The sequence below is a fragment of the Camelus ferus genome, chromosome 4 (assembly GCF_009834535.1).
Source record: "Camelus ferus isolate YT-003-E chromosome 4, BCGSAC_Cfer_1.0, whole genome shotgun sequence".
Lineage (NCBI taxonomy): Eukaryota > Metazoa > Chordata > Mammalia > Artiodactyla > Camelidae > Camelus > Camelus ferus.
In genome coordinates, this window is record NC_045699.1 from 53,643,646 (window position 1) to 53,667,102 (window position 23,457).

Consider the following 23,457-nt stretch of genomic DNA (forward strand, 5'->3'; position numbering starts at 1 on the left):
AGTAGGGTATTGGTAGTGGTAGTAATTGTGGCAGCAGTGGTGGGGCAGCAGGAGTAGTGGTGGTGGTAGTAGCACTGGTGGCAATGGTGATAATGGTAGTAGTAGTAACACACACACACACCTACGAGTACATGGTACATATATTCTTGAGGTACTGTGTTAGGTGCTTGATACAGTAGTATTAATTCTCAAAAACACACAAACAAAATACTACCCTTCCCAAATAAGCATTATTCCCATTTTACAGCCAGAGAAACTGAGGCCCAAAGATACCAAGTAACTAATACACGGCTATTCATTCATCTGCCATGTGCCGGACACTGTACCCATGTTCTAGGTTCAGGGAAACAGCTGCAAATGAAACAGATAAATGTACCTCTCTTCATGGGGCTCACATTAACATGTGGGGGGACAGACAATTAAAAATCTATTAAGTAAATTATCAGATATCTTAGAAGATGACAAGCGATATGTATAAAAACAAAGGGTAAGGTGGATGGAGGGTGTTAGGTGGTCACTAACTTAAGGTGAAGTGTAAGCAAAGAACTGAAGAAAGTGAGGGAGCCACGGGGGAAGCTAGGGAAACTGCTGAGGTGGGAGCATTTCTGGTATGTTCTAACAACAGCCAGTAGGCCAGAGTGAGTGGACCGACATGGAAAAAAGGAAGGTCACCAGTGGCCATGTGATAGGGAAACATTCACAGTAAGGACAGACTTTGATCAAGATAGGGAGACACTGGAGAGCTTTCAGAAACTGATACGGGCAGAGTCAGCTCCTTCGAGAGAGTTAGACCTGTGTGCTCAGGGCGGGCAGTCCCACAGGCACAGGCGTGACAAGCAGGTGGCAGCTTTATGAGTAGAACACGGTTCACCATCTTCAGGGAAGGAAAGCACATGGCTTGCCAGGGGACTAGGGCTGCATTTCAGCAATGCTGCCCTCTCAACCAGGAGCCACTGTACAGTGTGCCAACTGTTCAACTGTGCACTGGATATGATCTAACATTTTAAAGGAAATATAAAGGCAACATTGCTAAAGCAGAAATATCCAGAAATAATATAAATTATATTAGAGGCATGTTCTACTTCCTTAAATTATCCCTTTGTGAGACAGATGGCCAAGACTAGGAATAAAAGCTGAGGCTACGGGAACACAAAAGGCTTCTCAAGTTATAGAAATTGACAACAGGCTTTGTCACCACCCTGGGGAAGAGAATATGGCTTTGCCTAATATCCCTGCTGCAATGAGAACAGTAAGTAGAGAGTTAAAGCCAAATAGCAAGTAGGGCCTGAGGATAACAAGAGCGGATTGCATACGGCAGGAGAGTTAAATCCTTTAGTTCTACTAAAACACGCTTATAGCTAAGGCAAGTAGGATGACTCTCAAATGGACAAGTAAGTATTGAGGCCTTGGTTTCTCCTAATAAACAGAGATCCTCTGGTTATAATAAAATGTTCAGCAGATGGTCACTGCTGAGGGTCACTCGTATATATAGTTCCTGCTTCCATGATAAACCTCTGACACTGTTCTCTACAGGGAAGCATATAATCTTCCCTCCAGCATCCAACATGGGTCTGCTGGAAGGCACACGTGTCCTTCGTCTCTAAGTTACTTTCACTGTTCTCAACGATAAATCCCGGGGCTCAACATCTATCATCCAATAATGCAATTAGGAGTAAGCCCGTGACAAATGAAACAAGAACACCTGATAAACTATATTCTAGTGCTTAGCCCAAAAAAGAAAGGAAGTTCTGTCCCTCATTTTTTCCCTTAGAGTACGGGATATCAGCCTTTAAAATGCTTTTGAAAATTATCAAAACAAAGTAATATTATAGAAAATTCCAGAAAAAAACCTCACAATTCTCCCAAGCAAGCAGAACTTTCATTTCTGCACATTCCTAGTCATTTTCTCACATATACACATTTTATATAGTGGCAATTATAGCATATAAACAAGTCTGTATCCTGCTTTTTCACCTAACATTTTAAAGAAATGTTTTTTGATGTTGCTAATTCTAGTTACCATAATTACTATTTTAATGTTGTAATATATTATTTGCCTAACTTAAGATAGTTATTTTGCTTCCAATTGAATCTTATTATAAATAATGTTGTAACAACTGTTTTTATTTTTGTTTTTTTTTAATCTCCTTATGTCCTTAGGAATTACTGGGTCAAAACATACTAATATTTTTATGGCCTGTTACATTATGATAGCTCAGTTTTCAAACGTGTTACTATCACCTGCATTGTAAACAGCATCATTTAAATAGGTATAAACTAGGGCATCAATTAAATGGACCAACCTCCAGTTTGGCAAATGACCAGATAATCCAACAGAATGTTCTGGTACACTACCAACAAAAATTCCATTACTTTCATTTCTTCCAGTAGATTTGGGCTGTAGCTATGTAGAATCATTTATGTCTTCGTTCGGCACAACTTGCTATGACACTCAGATAAAACACAGTATAGAAAGAACAATCTGCTGTTGATCGTACCTGTTGGCCAGTCACCTGAAATGTCTCCTCTGCATGTATACAGGTTATTTCAAGAGGTTCTGTCCCAGATACATGTCTCAACAATCGACAGGTCTACGAGAAAGCATTTGTACAGTTCAACTTTCACATTCTAATTCTTCACAACAAATAGTATCAGTTTATAAATAGTAAAGAAAATAAAACTTATTAAAACCTATAAAAATAAATCTGTACTTTAATGAGAAAATTTAATACTATGTTGGTTACCGACAGAGTCTAGGAACAAGGCAGGAATAAGGGTTTAGCATATACCCTAGTGTTTGTACTTCCTATCTGATCATGGCAAGGTGGTCAAAGAATATCAGAATCAGCAGGAATCTTTGAAAGGATATATGGTCACATATTTCATGTATGAAGAAACATGGCCTGGAGAAGGACTTACCCAAGGACTTACCCAAGGTCTCTCAGCTAAATTATGTCAGTCACCACAAGCTACACATTCTTTCTGCCAACAAATAACACTTATCTTCACAGTCAATTAATACACCTTTCACTGCAGGTAACACTGGATTAGGCAAGACTGAAGTAATGAGTAAAGAGCCTGTATCAGTGAAAATTACTGAAAATCTTGAGGCTTAAAATAGAGAATTAGAAACAAAATCTTTTTATCTCTTAAAAAGATTTGCTTCAGGATTTCTATAATCAGCAACTCTGCCTACAGTCATAATATTTGGCTTATAAACAAAACAGCATCAAACCTATTTTTAAAATATCTGCCTACGGTCATTTTAAGAATGCTCCCTAGCAGTTTTCAGATGTAAACAAGTAAAGAAGAGGAAACTAGTCTAGTTCGTCTAAAGTTTCGTCCTAACCACTAGTCTCCTTCGGGGAGCAGGGTACGTTAGATAATGAGAACAGCTAGGCGGTTCATATCTGCGTTTATATACAAGCTGATGAGGACATGCCTCACATACGCAAGGGGAATATATACACATATATATGCCTTATACATACATGGGTTAAGCATACATTTTTCACCAACAAATGTCTGACATTCTCAACAGACAGAAGGCTTAGAATATCAATCAGTAACTGGAATTACAACAAAAGTGCCAGGTCAAGCGTCTGTAACACATCACAGAGGTATAGGCAGAACAGGAGAGGTTCAGAGAAGGAAGACTGTGATGAACGTTTTCTCTTTGTCCCTCTATATCCACTCTTCTTCCTTCTCAAACCTGCCTTCGCCCTGGGAGACTGACACATGTGGTCTACAGCTGTGCTCGGCCAATGGGAGGCCCCGGCCACAGACCAGCAGGGATGAGGCGAGGAAGGGCCTTCATTCTCATGCTCCTTCCCTGCAGGGTCGCCTTGGACCGTCTGGGTCTCTCGTCCTAAAATCACGGGTCTCTCGAGGTAGCTCTCTGAAAGACTTCTACGCCCTTCCAGTTTCCAGAAACCACTCACTCCCCCTGTTAACTTCGGTGGAGGGGTCATACCAGCTCTGCTCTCACTAATTCCCCAATTCCTGCACTTTCATGGTTTCCCCCACGCCCTGTCCGTGCAACTGCAAATCGTTCCTTTATTAAATCCATTTTAAATTAACCTAATTTGAGGGTGCCATCTCTTTCCTGCAGAGACCCACATGATTCAAATTAAACAAGGTCATACGATATACTTCCATTGCTCTACTTCAAGATCTAATCTCTCTAAGTTTAAGAAGTGCATTTTATGAGCAGAAATCAGTGATGGCCAATACTACCCAATTTCTGATCACTGAGTGGTTGCACTGCTGGGCTGTGCTCTACTCCAAAAACTGTCCCTCAAAGTTATACCAGTTCTCCTAATATTACATGTGCTGCTACTTTTTGACTTATTTTAACAAAACTGTTTAAATGAGTCCATAGTAATGCAGAAAACAGTGTAATAAAAGTGGATCTAATCATCCATCAAAAAAAAAAGGTCTTTTGTGGGCTCTAGCATTTTTTTTTTGTTGTTTTGTTTTAGGCTAGATTGTTGTAAGAACAGAAGAGGTAACATTATATCTTTAAAATTCCAAAGAAGAGAGAGAAAATGCAAAAATTATATTTTGTGTTAATAGTCCCTGATGATAGTACAGCTTTCATTAAACTACAATTTCTCTAACAAGCAACCTATTACTCACCTCAACAAGCCGCTCTTTCTGTTCAGAGAGTTTGCAGGCATATTCAGCCAAACCTTCTAAATTTCCTTCTACTCCAGTAAGTTTTAATGCTTTTAGAATCACATGATCCGCATGGCATTTTAACAGATCTGCTGCCAGCTGGGCTGCTGTACTATGAAGCTGCAGATGTGGGGGATGAAGGGTAATGAAAGAAAGACAACAAACAATAAGGTTTTGTGATCAAAAACTTCATGAGCACTTTAAAAACCAGAGTAGCAACCTCAGCAGTCCCATTCGATCAGCTGAGGGGGAAGAGTGAAGTTTCCTGTGGTAATAGTGGAATTACATAGCCCTGGGGAGCTTGCAAACTCTCCCAAGGCCAGGTGGGATCCTGACATCTATGCGTCCCCTGGTGTTGGCAATAACGCTGTTTGCAGAAGATGAGCTGGTCATCCTGGCAGAGTAGCCTGGTCCTTTTTTCATCCTATTATCAACCAGTTCTTTCCCACACAGCTTCTCTCTTACCTAAAAAAAATGCTTCCACTACTCTTAAAGTTAGTAAGGAATAAAATAGTATGAAGAGAATGGTATTCAAAGTGCTAAGAGGAAAATCAAATGGCAGTTCGTCTTCAACAAGTTTTTTAACAGACATTGAAAAAGTATCACTGTGAAATGCAGTCAAATATGTATTCAACAAATTTTATCAAATACCTACGTTATGGCAGGTACTGGACCAAAGGCCAGACATACATGACAAGTTGGACACAGCACCTTCCCTCCAGGGACTCACCAGTTTCCTATATTATTTCTCACCAATTATCTCTACTGCTATCCAGCACTTAAGTCTCTAATGCTTGGGTCTCAGGAGAAATGATGGATAAAAGGGTAATGAAAACCTCAAGGTTTTATTTAACTTTAGGTGGAATGGATTTTAAGCATGGCTCACTCTCACTGGGTATCTTTGGGTACTATTAACTCTAAAATCTTTCCTTCTCCATACCCTGCCTTTTTGTTTTCTAATGTTATGCCAGGTTATTTTGGAGTTCACCAGAAAGAGATCGTTCTTGCTGTCTTAAGGAAAATATGATTTTGATTAAGCCTATTTGAATGAAGTGATTCTTTTTTTCCTGGAAGTAATCCAATGTCAATTCAAATTACAAGACTTTGTACAAAATTAACAATAGGGTAGTCCGAATTCATGAAATCAAGTGAGAATAATTACGGTCAGAAACAAAGACATTAAAATGCACTTTTCCTTTGGAAATTAAATGCACGTAGGAATTCAAAAGATTTTGTTTAATTATCAGGGCCCTAGAAAACACCTAACGCCAGCCCTTTATTTTACAGACTATGAAACAGGTCCCTAGAGACTAAGTGACTTGTCCAAGGTCACGTAAATCTTACAAGCGGTTCTGGAGACAACTTACTAACAACTCCAGGGGAAGACGGGTGAATAAACACCAAGTTCCTGCTCTAGGCGAGCTACTGAACACAGCTGTATAGATACTATCTCCCGTAGTCCTTACAAAGAGTCTTCTAGGTTGATGTTGTTACACCCATTTCAGAGGTAAGGAAAATAGAATTATGGAAAGCCACACCAAAAGATTTTATGCTCTACTGATAGTCAGTCTTAACAATAGTTTAATTAAAATTGAAGAGGCTGAAAAAAATGGGTAGGCTTTTTATAAACCATAGAAAACCATATCCTTCTATGTTTAAGGATGTTAAAATGACAGTTTCAACAGAGATCAATGAAACATCACCATGTGTATGATTTACAAGAGAAATGCCCCTAAACCAATTTCATTCTCTCAAGCCCTTTGACTCTCTTAAAAAATATAAGAGAAGGAAGAAATCAGAGATAAGGTGGAAGAAAGGTTTTTGTGAGGAGGATCTGTCTGGAGCACTGACGGTGCTCACTGTGGAGTCCCACCTCCAGCACACCCCAAAGTAGAGGGAGCAATATGGCACAGGGGTTGCAGCAAGGAGCTGGCGCAGGGAGGCACCAGGAGAGGCTCTGAAGAACACACTCAGGTATTCATGAAAGAGAGAGTCAGCTTTAAACATCTTCTGAGCCCAGCGCATCTTACGAGGGCACCAGTCGCTAAGAACTTTCTCCTTCCCCACTGCCCTCTCTCCCTGTGCCACAACCTGGCAAAGACCTGAAACAGAAGCTAGACAACAGGGGATGAAGGGCCTGAAAAAGGGACAAGAGGTCACACCTTCCCCCAAAACCCTAGGTGGGGCGAGAGGAGTGGGGAAGAGGGGAGAAGTCCTACAATTGAATGAATCAAAATACTGATTAATATATTGGACTGAACACCTCATTTTTGAACTGAGATTGTGTTTTATGATCTAAAGCAGGAATTGGCCAACTTTTTCTGTAGAGGGCCAAAGAGTAAATATTTTAGGCTTCTCAGGCCACACAGTTGCAACTACCCAACTCAGATGGGCAGGGCTGTGTCCCCAAAAGCTTGACCTACAAAAACAGACAGCCTGGTTGTAGTTTGCAAACCCCTGACTTAAAGTGACTTTCAGTTACCAGAGAGTGACCAAAGAGGTCACTGGATGATAAAGTTTTCATCTAAAAAACAGGAAAATTGTCTCAACCAAAGGAATATTTTAAAAAACCAGCTTTGTTAAGATACACTGTATATACAACAAAGTGTACCAAGGGTACAGTTTGATGAATTTTGACAAGCATTTCTACCCAAGTCACTACCAACATAATCAATATTTACTATTTACCCCCAAAAGTTCTCTCATGCCCCTTTACAGTAAACATCCCCCAACAGGCAGTCACTGATCTGGTTTCCATCACAATAAATTGGTTTGGCCTTTTTAAGAATTCCTTGTAAACAGAATCACCCACATACACACACACTTCTGTGTCTGACTTCTTTCACTTAAGTGTAACGTTTGAACAATTCATCCATGTTATTACCTGTACCCACAGTGTTCCTTTCTATTGCTGAATAGTATTTGGTACAGTTATAAACCAAAATCCATTTATTCCCCTGGTGATAGAAATTTAGACTGTTTCCAGCTTGGGTCTATTATAAATATTTGTGTACATGCTTTGAGAATGATGCCACTAATAAAACAGTGACTTCAAAATAACTAGGTCAAAGGAAAACTTTTAAAACCATTTTCTGGGCACAGGAACATAGTCATTCTAATGCATTTTATACATACCATACAACATGACAATTTGCAAAGAATTAAAAGAGGCTAGATTTCAAACTATACTTACTTCTTTCTTAAGTTCGTTGAGGCTGTGACTGATTTTCAATATAGTGAGTTCTAGTTCTTCAGAGACACTTTTTGTTTTCTTGTTTTGCTGAAAAGTTTTAAAAGCATATATGAAAGAGTTACCTCATCTTTTTCATCTGGTAATTCCAATTTTACTCGAACTATAAGTAATACTAAGTTTTCAATATCACTGTATGAACTACAGGAAAAGTGGATTTTAAAAATTCACTTGTTTATCGTTAGAGTGGAAAAGAGAATTTTAATTATTTAGTTATATTTTTCTACTCTAAACTTTAACAAGGGAATTTTTAAAATCTAATTTTCTTTAATAAATTTATATCTAAAACTAATCTGTTTTATCATCTGCCTAGAATGTTTATCTCTTTACTCTTAACTTTGTTAAAAATTAAAACCCTACTCATCTTCAAGTCCTCATATAAATGTCTTTCTCAGAAAGGCCTTAGATCACACAATGTAACTGAGACCCTCTTCTTACCCACTCTGATCTTTTCTCTAAGTAACCACCCTAGTTTGCAACTACATATGTACTTTCTGATTTTCCTTGTGTGAAGTGTGTCTTCCCCACGAGGCCTTGGTAAGCTCTGTGAAGGCTGGGATAACATTTACTCTGCTCACCACTGAATGCACAGTACGTGGCACAGCAATTGGAAAGTAGCAGGTATTCTGTTTTTGAATAAATCAAAGTCCAATGTCAGTCTCTTCATGAAGCTTCTTGATTCCTCTGGCTAAACACGAATTTACCCGCCTTCAAGTCCTCTCAACATATGATCTGAACCTTTTTTTAGGACAACTTACAGATTTTTTTTATATCTGTCTCACACCTTTTTTTCTACATTGCAAAATTCTCGCAGGCAAAGATTTTATCTTATTCATCTTTAGATTTCCAGTGCCTGGCATAGAAAAGGCACTTAGTAACAACAACTGAAGAAAGTGAATGAACTTTTGACATCTGACATGCAGAATCAGAGATCTAAGTGCTTGTGAAATATGTGTAAGGTGCTAATAGCAAATTAAGTCTTAACAGAACTAGATTCCCAACACAGACAGCATCTCCTCACAGAAACTCTTTATACTGCATGTTGGGCTTAAAATTTAACTCTGAAGCGATCTACACTTCAGATTAGATCCCACATAGATAATTCAGACTACACACAAAATACTGCTTTGATCCCTGACACCACTTTGCTCTAGGTCACGATTCCCTGTTAATATGAGTATTTGCAATGTTGTGATGCCAAAAAAAATATGAACGAAACCTATACTATTCTTCATTCATAAATCAATGTCTTCACAAGGGAGCAGACTGCTGGGCCCTCTCAGGCACATTCACCCTTCCCCACCCTTACTGCCCAAGCTTTCACCCGTCATTTCCAGATTTGTTCCAACCATGCTGTATGTTGTAAACCATGTTAAATACTTTTTTGACATACAATAGATCTAAGAAATAAACAAATGGTGTCTGAGACGTGTCTCAAACCTCTACCTTTCAAATCTGTAACCCACCCTCTCTAGAAGAAAGAGCGCACACTTCCTACACTGTCTGTCCCACTTCTGTCCATCTTTGCCACTCTTGCCCAAATAACCTCCCACGTCTGAAGCGCACCAGCAGCCTGTTTAAGGCTCTTTAAGTGGCTGCCCACCAATCTGAGACAGGAATCTGCAAGGGTGAAAAATCTTTTACCTGTCAGCTGGATCTACCCTTGGTTTCATTGTATCTAGACCTCAAAAAGTTTTCTAAATTGTTGTGTCTATAAATCAGCGGTCCTCAGAGTTAAGAACTGTGCACATCTGAATGGCTCCAACAGTAAGATACAGGTCCCAAGAACCTCTAGGTAGGGGTCTGCTTTTCTGCTCTTCACTCTGAAGAAGCATTTTGGGGAGGAATTTTACAGAAGTGAGTTTGGTGCAAGAGTGGGGACAACAGGGTGAACTAGTGACGGGGATGGTGGCACAGAATCCAGACCAGTCAGGATGAGGACCGCCAGGCCTAGAATGTCTAGCACTGTGAGTGCTGGATAGGAAGCGTACTCTGGCCAAGTAGGAAGCAGAAAAGGGATGAGACATCCTGGTCCCACTCTGGACCACATTCATACTCTCGGTGATGATGGTGCCTCCCACAACTCGCAGAGCTCAGGGAAAAGCTATTACTTAGGATTTACTTTGATGAAAGAAAGTTCTTACAGCTTGAAGCCACACAGAAATTAACTGCTGCAGTTCCATCCTCGCCTGAGTTGACAGCTCCAAGATGCGTTCCCTGTGCTCGTGGCTGGTGTAGGCACAATCAGTGAAGTCCTCTGTGCGCTCCAGTAGGGCTTCCAGTGTTGCAGAGAGAGTCTCTTTTGACTGCAAATAAAGATTCTCCCGAAGAGTTTCAATATTCATCTGAAAACAAAAAGGATATACATCCACATGAGTCAACATTCCCACCTACAGATGGGCTGTGGTTTCTCCCAGGGCCCAGCAAGGCGCTAGCAATTTCCTTCCCTGTCTGAAAGCTCAGCAGAAATACAGCCTCCAGTGATGACTTGATTGTCCACTAGTCCAGAAGGACACATTGCTCAAGAGCCACCAACAGCCACACAGAGCTTCTTTCCTATAGTTGTTAATAAAAAATTCCTATACGATTAGTGAATACTACGACAGAAAGAGCATTCGCCTTATCACGTAGCAACCCGTAGGAAAAAAGAACCAGCCTCCAGGTAAAGGATTTGTATCTGAGAAAATGCCAAGGCAAAGTCCTGGCAGATGTTACAGCCAAATATGAACACGTGTTGAGCCTAGGGGGAAGGGTGCGGAGGGTGTAGGTGGGGGAAGGGTGCGGGGGGGTGTAGGGTACAGAAGGGACTGGGAAAGGCAACCATTTTTCCTTTATTAATTCAACAAAACTTTTCCACTCACCTAACTCATCTCCCCAACATTTCGTATTATGTCTCCAACAGTACCTTCATGACCAAAACATTCTCTACCAGGGGGCCTGTATATTCTTTCTAAAATGTACACCTTTGGATATTTCCCCCTCCTACTAACTGGCTCCTCACCACCTATAAAATCAAGCCCAAATTTGTACCGCAAAGCAAAAAAATCTTCCAGGGTCTTATCTTTACATTTTGTTCTAACAGTCTGTCTCACCTCTCTGAGTTCCCCAACCTCCTTTCAGTTCAGCCATCCTGGGCTTAGAGTTCCCTGAATGTGTGGTGAACACATATTCACTTGCACAATCTTTTCTCTGTCAGCTTTCTAAGATATGCTATCACTTCAACCTTATCTAATCTCTAGACCTTAAAATGTGTTACAGAAACAACTTGGGCCAAGAGGCAGTAAGTGATGACGATCGTGGTCATGATCGTGGGCACAACTCTTGAGCTGATGAGAATAGCTTACATTTGTTTCACACTTTAGAGTCCTTCCACGAATATTATTTCAAATTAATCCTTACATATGACACATTTTAACATGATCCATGAAAATACCAAGATTTGGGAAAGTCAAGAAGCCACAGGGAAGTAACAGCTTCCCCTTCTCCTCTTGGCCCAAGTTATCTCCAGTCCTAGGAGACAGGATTTTTTGAAGCTAGGAAAGAACGTGGATCAAAGTGAGGTATGAAATTGACAATGAGAACCTGAGAATTTGTGAATTTAAACAGAATGACAACATAAAAACCAAGCCATGATAACCACATACCATTTATGTTAAGTTTTTTTTACTTTCCCTTTAATAAGAACATATATATGTTTTTAAATAGCAGCTTAGTAGAGTGTTCTTTTTTGAAGGCCATTCATTTGTATGGTTTCACAAGATTTGTTCATAAATTTGAAGTGCGGAATACATAAAAGTATCTCGTTTCCCTCTACAGATGCCGAGAAGATAACCTCTGACAGTGAGACCCAGTCTATTCATGATTGGTCAGCCCTGCAGGATGCCCGCTCGTGGAAGTGGCCTCAGTACAGCACTGGCCCAGGCCAGAACCAGAAATGCACCCTCAAGAGGCCAAAGTCCTGGCTCTACCCCTGCTTGTTTCCGTGATTATCCTTTGACCTTTGACAAGACATCTCTCCTCTCAGCCTTGACAAAAAGAGAAGATTAGAAGAATAATCTCTAAGATTCCTTTCAGGGATAAGAACTCTGAAAGAATCACTGGTCCCTGTAGTTTCCTTACCCTCAGGAGGAGATGTGGGGTAGGGCCCATGGCATAAACACAGACCAAGTGCTGTAAACTGAAAGGCCATGGACTTTGGGACCAGAGAGCCCTGGTTCTAAAGAAAGGTTCTACCACACATTAGCTTTCTTCCTCAAAAACATGGGTACAGTAATATCTACCTAAAAGGGAAGTTAAAGAAAAAAAAATCAAAATATATTCTCTCTGTTCTTACCTTGAATTCTTTAATTCCAGTGAAAATACTGATAGATGAAATGTCAGTCTCTCCATTTGGTTTGCATTCGGTCACAATTTCAATTACCTTATCCAATGCCACTTTCATTCGGTCAAACACTCCTTCTTTGTTTTTATGGGCTGATTCACAGTTGGGATGCCTGAGACACGTCTTTGAAACAATTGAAAAATTTTATGTTAAGATATGGTCCATATCATAATACACAAAATCTTATTGAGAGCATGTCATGCTAATAAAAAATGGTTCTTTACCAAAAATTCCTGTGTCCCTGGCTCACCCAGCTGCTGCTCCTCACTACAAGTGGAAGCAGGATGAGTAAAAGGCAATATAGTAAGGTTAAGTGAAAAAGGCAGAGCGTAAAACTGTATCTTTATACTTCAGTTTGTTTACTTAAAAGTTTGTGGGGGGGAACCCTGTATCTTCATCATGATTCAAACTTTCAAAATGTTGCCTTATACATGCAAGGGCTAAAAAAGAATGAGGAGAAGTGAACAGATGTTACATAAGTGTGGGTGCATCTTTGTCTTTCAAAAAATGATGTGAAGGAAAAACTATCCCAGGGCCCGGCTATGAACAGAGCCTTCCAAGCAGGCTCCAGTGAATTCTGTTTCTCTGGCTTCACTGATCCTAACAGAGAGTTAATATTTTAAGCAGAAAAGGTAATTCTAAACAAACTGCTAATTAGATGTTTACCAGTTCAACTTGAATTGTACCGATTTGCTGGTCGACTGCCGTTTGGAATTATAAGCTCTTGATTGACAATTTTGTTAAAAGTAGAATAAGGAATTAGAGGTATGAATTTACGGAATAAACAAACTAAGGGCTGACTTAATACTCTGTTGTTACTTAACAGATTGTAACTTGCCGAGCTTTTTCTAGAGCACGTGTGCTGGCTCCCTAGTAAGACTAGCAAAACCCTGCAGGCAGTGGGCAAGCATGACAGGCCTCAATTCACAGCACTAATAAGCCAGCTCCTGCTTAGTTGCTCAATCAAAGCTGATTCATAGGTTACCTGATGTTTGGAACTGGGGAAGGAAGTTAACATCCTCATTAAAGAATAACTGAGATTTGACTATCACAGCCTATTTTCCAAATTGTTACTTTGATCTTTTTAAAACGTAAAATATATACACTAAATGCATTTGATCAGATTTTCAAATTAATTTACAACACAGTAAAACAGGAATTTTCTTACCTTTGAAGCTGTGAGAAGCATCATGGTGCACTTTTCAAGAACTGCCCTAGCTGCTGCCATTCTTGCCTTTTTCTTTTCATCTTTCAAATCCTAAAAATGAAATAAAATTACTAAGCAGCCTAGGGTCATGTAAACAATCCAGTTTCTTGAGAAATCATTTACTCAATAATAATAATACTACTGAAGAATTAGGTAAACACTGTTTAAAAAAAGTGACAAGGTAAAAATAAATAAAGTTTCATACAATATCACCACTTTAATGTAAATACATCAACACCACAGAGTGGAAAGAAACAGCTGCCCTTATGCAGGGTGGCAGAGCCAGGAGCCAAGGCCCAGGAGGAGGCTGCCATGTGGCTCACATCCTGGTGGCCTGCACACCTGACATTCTTGTGTCCACGTGAACACAGCTCACTCCTAACCAGAAACAACCATCTTGTGCTTTACTAAATTAAAAGTGACTTATTTATTGAGCATTTATGGGCTATTATCTCCTTCAAAATAGACACTTCGATGGCAGCTCTTTCAGGGACCATGTCTCATTAATCCCATCCAAATGCTTATTCATCTCCATATGAGTTTTGTTTGCCCTAAACTCAGCCAATATGCCGCTCTAAAATGTTCTTAGGAATTTCTTGGGTATATACTATTCCCCAACTAGAATACAAATTCTGAAGTAGGCACTGTGTTTTGGTTTTTTGTTTCCCTTTGGGTTTCTCTTCATAGAGCCCTTGATATGAATGTGTGTGATCACAAAAGGTCCCCACGTATTGCTGATCAAATCTGCAACCAAATACTCTCATAATGATTTGGCTGTAACCATCTAAATCAGAGGTCAACCAAACTTTTCAATAAAAGGCCAGATAATAAAGTTTTGAGGCTTTCTGGGTCATTTGGTCTCTGAAACAACTACTTAATTCTGCCACTCTAATATGAAAGCTACCCTAGATAAAATATCAACAAATTAACGTGGTCCTGTTCAAGACTTTACTCATGGACACTGAAATTTGGATCACATAAAATTTTCACCTGTGTTGTTAGTTTTTTCTTATTTGTGAGTTGGGTGAAAAGGCCTTTCTTACAAATAACAAAGATCTAAGTTTGAAATTTTTTTTTATTTGTTTTAATAAATTAGAGTAGATTCAAAGTTACCCCAACAATAATATCACTCTCATCCACTTGCATCCCAATACAGCTTTCTTTAATAGGAAAGTAAGAAACAAAGTTACATCCAGTACATGAGAAACTGCATACAACCCAAAAGCTAATTCAGGTCATAATGTCACATTCTAAAGGACTCTGTCCTACGTGTGACTACCATCCATCAGGAGTACCTGTCAAAAATAAAGGTTGAGGTCACTCCTAAAATTTCCACCCATTCCTCATCTTTAACACACTAGACAGGACTTCTGGCAAAACAAACAAACAAACAAAAACAACCCTGTAGGTCTAAGCTGACAATGCACCAAGTGGGCACGCCATACATAACACTTGTAAGGCACACACGCCACCATATATTGTGTGGTGTCAGCAAGTTATCAGAAAAGATGGCATCTCAGTCTGATAGAGGGCTGGTGCACAGGACAGAACAGAGGCCTTCTAAAACCCAGATGGTCCAAGAAGCACTAAGTGAAGCACGTAATCCAGCCTGTCACTTTCCAAGGCAATACCCATCTTCCATCTCCAGTTACAACCAAGGAAGTTCACGCCCAAGACTATGGCCTACAATTCGACATCAAAGCGTCTCAAGAAGAGGTCATTTATATATTTAACTTGATAAGATGGACTCTGCACAAATATCCTGACAAGGAGAAGTCAGTCCTGGTTTCGGTACAGTCTTCCACCTCCCTAAACTTCAGAACTTATAGTCTGAGTTGGCGAACAGACCTACAAAGAGCTAATATTATGGTGTAGTAGGAAAACTACAGGCTTTAGAATCAGATGTAACTGAGTTCAATCTGCTAGAAGAGTGACCTTGGAAAAGTTTATTATCCTGTGAAATTCAGTTTCCTCATGTTTCAAGACAGTAATAAAAACACCTACTTTATAGGGACGTTTTGAAAATTAAATGAGATCATAAATATTAAGTAGCTTAACATACAGACAATGCAAATAGCCCAATGCTTGGGTTAGTACCTAGAATACAATTACAGAAAGATATAATAACAGAACAATACACAGTAACAAATTACAGAAAGACTAATAACAGAGCTGTATAACAAAATACTGTCAGAATATGTATGATGATTCATTTATTTGCCTGAGCCCTTGTAGAAGAGTCAAATGGAAAGTTCCATAAAAGAGGAAGTACTTGAGCTGGGCCTTGAAGGCAAGTATGACCTTTCCCAGTGTGTGAGGTGGGAATATATTTAAATGTTATCTGTGTGCAAAAAAAGACATACAGATCTACTGACTTTATCCTGGCTTGTTTATTAAAGGCTTTCAAAACCAAGGGTATAGATTTAATAAGCAAAGAAACCAACCCAAATGATCATGAAGATCACACCTCCATCCAAACTGGAAAATATACATGTATCTCAAGATTTTAAAATGTGGAAATACATACATTTTGTCTGTCTCCAGTTAGATGTGCAAACTCTACCATTTCATTTCCAAACTGACTGAATATTTGGACAAACTCTTGAAAGCTGTTCACTTTCTCTAGTCTTTCCATAGTTGCAAGAACCTGCAAACAGAGAATATTTTATTACCAGGTGTAGATGTAAAGGAGACTGAGACATTGAGCCTGAGCTGAGAAAGGAAAAAAAGAGAAATTCTAAATTCTAGAGGAAAGCTGAGGAAGAGCCTGAGGAGAAGACTGAAAAGGAGGAGCTCAGAGAAGCAGACGCAGATTCAAAGGTTAGAACCATTTAGAGAATGATTTCTTTTTAGAATGGGGAGACTTGGCTTACTTGAAAATTAAGAGGAAAAAAAGTAAAAGAAATGATTAAATATACAAGAGAAGGGATCACTTATGTAACAAAGTCTGGAGAAGCTGGGAATGGGCAGGGCTAAGATAATCAAATCTTCGAAGAACTAGGAAGGGGATGAGGCTAAAAGACGATACACAGAAGCTTTAAGGCTCAGTGAACCAGAATCGGGGCAACCCTGTCCTTCTCAGGAAAATGCAAGGAAGGTCACCCGCAGAGTGAGGACTGGAAAGGGAGACTTGGGATCTAAGGAGCAGGAAAACAGTTTGGATCAATCAGAAACCGCCTGTGTCAAATAAGTTAATTGCCAAGAAGCTTTGGACACCCTGGGGTGGATAGAGAGCATGTCTGTAACAGAGCCAACAATGGTATGTGTTTTCTTGACATTAGAACCAAAGTAAATAAATGTGAAACATATTTTCAAATACTTTTCTCTAAAATAACAGTACTGGATTAGTTTTAGTCAGACCAAGATAGGTAAAGAAAACACAGATATCCTGTGTTTACGTATTTTTAACGAGGATATGATGGACACTTGGCGGTGTTAATCTGCCCTGGCAGCTCAGGAAGTCCAGGAGACTCACGCAGATAAGGCAGATTGCCACCAGTGAGCAGAACCTCCGTCTTCCAAAGACAGGAAGGCTTTTTCCTATTCCTCTAGCACTGCCTGATCCATCTCTCCGATTTCTTTTTCTCTTTAAACTTATACTTTCCAATTCACTCAATACCAGCCAAGTAGTTTTTGTTCTCAAGCCAGTAGAAGGATCCCTTCCCTGGCTGACTGCCCTCTTCCTTGCCTAGGGAATTATCCAGGGAAAGAAGTGATTGCACACACCCTGGCTTCCTGGCGGATGGAGAGGCATGGCCATTATCCGAAAGACTGGAAAAGGTCTAGCTAGATGGGGAGAGTTAAAATCTATTCTCTAAATTTTGTGATTATTCAGTAATATTTAGAAACTTTGCATACAGAAATTTTGTAGCGTGGATAATTGTGGTTTTAGGTGATTGAGCTATTTCTTAAGTTTAAGCTTAAACTCTGACTTGAGGGAAAAAAGGCACTGAGGAATTCAGTATTTTTAGCAGCTAGGTTTCTACTACATACATTGTCATGGTGCTCAGCTTTACTTCCCAAATTTGTACATGTGAAAAGTTTTTGCCTCAACAAGTAGATAATGGTTTTCTGAGAAGAAACATGATTTGCATTCAAAAGTCTAGGCCCAGTACACACATCATTTAGGAAATGCAGGTATAGGTTAAACCCCACTTTTTTTTTTAAGCCACACAGACCATTTCATTACCATATACATTGTATAAACTGGTACAAAATAATAACAAAATAATACACACAGCTGACCTTAGATCATATGACATTTTCAGAAGCTATCTTCAGCTGTTTTCAGTCTCTGAAGATTACATTTTTAGTTGCATGTGTAGCTCACTACGTGGCTTTGATGCAACATTTTCATACGTTACTTTCTTTTTTGAGGGGGAGGTGGTAAACAAAGTTTATTCTAGGAAGAGCAACTCTGAGAGATAAAACTGTTTTAAAATCTACATATATGTACTGTTCATTGTTTCTTAGAACAGTTTAGAGCTTCAGCTTTTTAAACTTACATGGTTATCAAAGGAATAGAGCCAACCACAAAATAAAAATCAACAGAATGCAGTAATCCAATCATAAAAGCAGTCAAATGTCCTTACACATAGTTAAGAAACAAATCATCTAAGTTATAAATAATAAGTAGTTCATTTATGTCCTTTTTTAAATATTCCATATATAAGCAATATCATATGGCATTTTTCTTTTTTTTTTAACATTTTTTAATTGAGTTTTTGTCATTTTACAATGTTGTGTCAAATTCCAGTGTAGAGCACAATTTTTCAGTTATACATGAACATACATATATTCATTGTCACATTTTTTTTCTCTGTGAGCTACCACAAGATCTTGTATATATTTCCCTGTGCTATACAGCATAATCTTGTCTATCTATTCTGCATATGCCTGTTAGTATCTACAAATTTTGAAATCCCAGTCTGTCCCTTCCCACCCCCCGCCCCCTTCGGGCATTTTTCTTTCTCTTTTGGGCTTACTTCACTGGGATACCACTTTTAAACTACAGACAATTAGAATAATAAAAAATTAAAATAGACAAGCATTGCCAAATTACCTCAACTTAAAAAAAAAAACACACTTCATGACCAACCGTGAAAGACACAAGTAGAACCATCAGAAAGACAAGTACCTTGTTTCTCGATCTTATTATCTGCTTAATGACTACTCGGTCTGCCAGCAACAACACTTTTGTCACTGAAGAAAGAAGTAATCTTGCAGCCTTTATAACTCCTGTTTTGTCTGTAAAAATTGTGATCTGGCCATCAGATTCTGGATGATTCAAGCTGCCTACGTCTGTAAGCGCTGCAATTGTTTCACCTAAGGTGAAAGGCAAGGAGGGGAAGTTAAATTGAGAATAAGATAACACAAATTAAAATCCAGACTTTAATCTTTAAGATAATGTGCCCAATGGGTAGAAACTTGGCTTTGGACTCTTATTTCAGGAACAAGAAATAGCTTCTCCTTGATGAGCCCAACGGCACATTCCTAAGAACTGTGAAAAATTGTTGCCTTTACTGAGTTTGAAAAATACAACTTTTGTTTCCAGTGGTATGGCAAATTACATGATCCCAAAAGCCTCCCGCTCTACAGGACTGAGTAAGAGAAATCCCAGGAGCCAATAACCAAAGAAGAACCTGAGAGCAGAGCAGTAAGCAGCTGCCCAGGCCTTGGCCAGGGGTCGGGGGATAGAGGGAGGACATGGTGGGATGGGTCACTGCCCATCTCCACAACCTGAAGGCACCTGGGTTTCTATGGACATTCAGGGAGAGGAGGCAAGGCTTTGGGCCCCAATGGGAGGCTTCCTCCATGAAAAGGGGGCCTAGAAGAATCATTCATCCGTAGGCAGAGGGAAACAATAAGCAAGTTCATCCATTGGTCAGCCTGGGCACTGGGTGGGAAAACATAGCAAAAGTGTCCCTCCTAAGAACTCAAGTCACAAGCTGACCCTCAGGTTTGCTATTTGAATTTATACTTATGATGCCCAACATAAACCATTCTAACAAATGAACCCAACTCTCTAGAAAAAGTCTCTTCTTCACTGTTGCTATCAAACCTTTTGATTTCTGTAATAGCAATTGTTCCTCAATAAAAAAATTTAAATATTTGTTGTCGCCCAAAATGAAACAAAACTGTAATTATTTCTAAACCTTACTATTTAAATTAACAAGATAAAAAAATTTTTTTCATCATCTTGTAATGTTCAAGATCATTACTTAAGTCCTAAATAAATCTGAGAATATAACGGATTGATTTTCTCACAAAAGCCCTCTTGTCAATATTATTACATACACCTAAGAAGCTTAGGAACTTGAGTAAAAGTATCTAAATTTTAATGGACAGATTACAAGGTGCGACATAATGAAGTCAAGATTTAGGAAGATTTGTCTGATAGAAGCATATAAAATGGACTGGAAAGGAGAGATTCAGAGCCAGGCTGCTAATCAGACAGCTATTTTAATTGTGGGTATGAAGTGGAAAGATCTTACCAGGCTGGTAGTCATAGGAATATAAAAAGGATGATTTGGGAGATACTGAGGAAAGAAAATTAAAATTAGTACCTTAACAGAGATAAGAAGGAAAGGGAAAGTGAAAAAAATGGCTTCAAGGTTACAAACCTAAGTCACTTAAAAGAGTCAGAGGGGTATGGGAAGGGAGATGATAAATTCACTTTCAGACAATAGGAATTTGAAACACAGGAAAACCCAAAAGATAAGCCACTAGATATGGACTGGTTACATATAAGGACAATAGCTGAAGCTCTACTACTAACAGATGAAGTCTGCGGCAGCCAGCCTCCAAGGTGGCTCCCAATGATCCCCAACTCCTGGCATTTTCATTCTCATGCTGTCTCCTCACACATCACACCAGGGTTGGTATGGCGGAAGTGACAGTATGTTACACCCAAGGTTAGGTTGTTAAGGACACTGGGGTAGCATCTCAGTTCTCTCTCTCTCTCTGAAGGAAGCCAGTCACCATGTTGTACGCAGCCATTACTACAGACAGGCATACATGGGGAGGAACTGAGGCCTCTAGTCAACCGGCAGCAAAAATGGGAAGCCTGCCAATAACTAAGAGTGGGAGCTTGAAAGCAGATCCTACAGTCCAGTCGAACCTTCAGATGACTGCAGGCCCAGCCAACATCCTGACTTCAGCCTCATGAGAGACACTGACCCAGAACCAGCTGGTTAAGCTGCTCCTAATTTCTGACCCTCAGAAACTACTGCAGGAATACATGTTCGTGGTTTTAAGTTGCTAAGTTTGGGTTAATATGTTACACAGCAATAGGTAACTAGTACAAAGCTTATACAGCAAATTAAGCAGAGAAAAAGAGGTTAGAACTAAATATTAATGCACAGAGAAAGGAGCAGGAGGAAAAGTATCTTTCTGTAATAGCAAAAACTATAAAAATGCTTCCTCTGCACCCCTGGGAAATGTTACTTTTTCCTGTAGCCCTCAATCACCAAGGATATTACATATGAACCTGGGCATATGGTGTTCTTTAACTTTTCCTTTTTCTGACTAAAGCACAGGCATTTAGCCCTAAGTATGTGGGATGGTAACATTTGGTTAGCTCCACCAACAAAGTCAAATGCTTCTTTAACATTATAAAGTTGTTCTAAGTAGAGACTGTTCAAAAGTTAGTTCCCCGGAAAAGTCACAAAGCTGTCTAATAGCTCTATGGCCATCATTTTTTGACTTGTTATATGTAACTAGTTAGTGTTATATCTTATAGCAAAGATTCAAAGTCAGTCAAATACAAATATTCTCTGAGCACCCATAGAAAATGTAAAACTTGACTAGTATCCAAGTGAAAAGTAAAAACACAGCAGGGCATAGATGAAATGGGTAGTATCAAGAGGTACAAAATTCCAGTTATAAAATAAGTCACGGGGATGCAATGTACAGCCTGGTGGCCATAGTTAATAATGCTGTATTCCATACTTGAAAGTTGCTAAAGAGTAAATCTTAAGTTCTCATCACAAGAAAAAAAATTTTGTAATTATGTGTGAATGTTAACCAGATCTACTGTGGTGATCATTTCACAATATATACAAAGATCAAGTCATGACATTGTACACTTGAAACTAATACGATGCTATATGTCACTTATACCTCAATTAGAAAAAAGTAAAACACAATGCAGAAGTTCAACACGGGGAAAGAAAAGTTAAAAATAATAGTTACAATGAAAACTAATATTTATTGAGCACTTTCTATATGTCAGTGCATACATGCATTATATCAAAACACTTCTATAAACACTAACAACATCCCCATTTTATAGATGAGAAAACTGAGGTTTAAAAAAGTTTAGTAGTCTGCCCAGTACCACACTGCTAGCAAGTGGAAGAGCTGGGATTGACTCCAGAGTCCCAGTTTTTTATCACTACTTTATATTATTTCCCTCAAATAAGTATTAAATGGTCCCAAGGAAAAGGTAATTATTCTGGGCTGAGTGGGCTAGAAACATTTCAGGAGTGATTTAGGTGAAGTCTTAAATTTATACATGTTTAAAGAAAATAGGGTTTCTATATCATACAACTCCAGGAGGCACCTTTCTCATTCTCTTACCTGACTGACTATATGAGGCAGTTACCAAGAAAGGAAAGGTCACTTCACAGGAGAAGAGACAAAATATGGAACCCATGACACCAAGACAGCCTCCGAAAGACTCCTGTATGGAGCTCCTAGGCTTACAGGACTTGCGGGGCAGCACGGTCTGCTAGAGCGGGCGAAGGTGTCCACAGCCTCTTTTCTCACCCTACACTGGGCACAGTGACATATTATGAAGCCAATAAGGTGAGGACTCAGGTTGCTCTTTCATTTAAAAACCCCTACTCTTGCTTTAAATAAAGATTTGCTTAAGAAACAATAGTATGAAGAACACCTCTGCATTTTCTGTTGAATTGTTCATTGCATTATGTAATAATGTCTGTTGTATAAGCTCCCACACAATAACTCAGTGCCAGGGAAAAAAGTCGCTTTCCTCTTGACAAGCTGGTTTGTTTCCTTTTAACAAACAATGAGAATTATATAACCCTTTCTTTCCCACATTTCTGTCTTGCCTTCCAGGAACTGCAAAGATAGATTTCATGTTTTATTAGAGTAACAATGCTGGCTGAAGCTTCTACTATATTTATTTTCACTTTCTATTTTAATGGGTTTATTAAACATATATATTGAATTATAAGCTATTTAAAATCTCTTTTACTATGTAGGCAAAATATAAATTATGAATAGAATAAGGTCATCCCCTCTTCCCCACATAAAATCTATTCTATATCCCAGTGAATGGATAGAAACCCAAGAGTCAATTCAGAATCCTCCCTTTCCTTTAATCAATAACCAAGTTCTATCATTTAACCACCTTAGTGGATATTTAGTGTACTTATCTTGCTTTTTATATCCTTAAGACATTGCCTTGGTTTAGCCTGGTTTACTGGAAAAGCTTCCATATTAATCTTCCTGGCTTTAGCCTCAGTGCTCTCTCAGTCACCCTTCATTTGTTCATTTCCTCCATACTACCAGAAACATGTCTAACACAAAACTATTATCTTTCATCTAGCCCCAGATTCCTCAATCTATCAACTATATAGTAACACCTAAAGTCACTCACGTAACACTCAGGACCACGTATTGTCTGGTTGGCCCCTCCATATCACTTGGCCTTATTTCACCCCTTTCCTTCAGGATGATCCTCCAGACGCACCTGCTCCTCCCTCAGGATTGCTCATCTCAATTAATATCACCACCATTTACCCAGATGTTCATACCCCAAACCTTAGAGTTTTCCGTGACCCTTCCCATCACAGCCCACATCCAAACTAGCAGCAAATCCTACCAGCTCCACCTTGACAATATAACCAAATGCAACCGCTCTTCACCACCTCAAATGCTATCACTTGGACCAAGTCACCATCATCTATCACCTGA

The 23,457-nt window shown here is 39.2% G+C and overlaps 1 protein-coding gene across 1 annotated transcript in view; it reads right to left on the reverse strand.

Annotated features, from left to right (window-relative positions):
- CTNNAL1 (catenin alpha like 1) overlaps positions 1–23,457 on the reverse strand; it is a 50,815-nt gene that overhangs the window by 14,981 nt on the left and 12,377 nt on the right. The window contains exons 3-10 of the mRNA XM_032478144.1: positions 18,653–18,840; positions 16,043–16,162; positions 13,477–13,566; positions 12,261–12,431; positions 10,072–10,272; positions 7,871–7,957; positions 4,639–4,797; positions 2,499–2,591 (exon numbers count right to left, since the gene is read on the reverse strand). Coding sequence (XP_032334035.1) covers positions 2,499–2,591; positions 4,639–4,797; positions 7,871–7,957; positions 10,072–10,272; positions 12,261–12,431; positions 13,477–13,566; positions 16,043–16,162; positions 18,653–18,840 — 1,109 coding nt within the window. The remainder of the gene's footprint in view (positions 1–2,498; positions 2,592–4,638; positions 4,798–7,870; positions 7,958–10,071; positions 10,273–12,260; positions 12,432–13,476; positions 13,567–16,042; positions 16,163–18,652; positions 18,841–23,457) is intronic.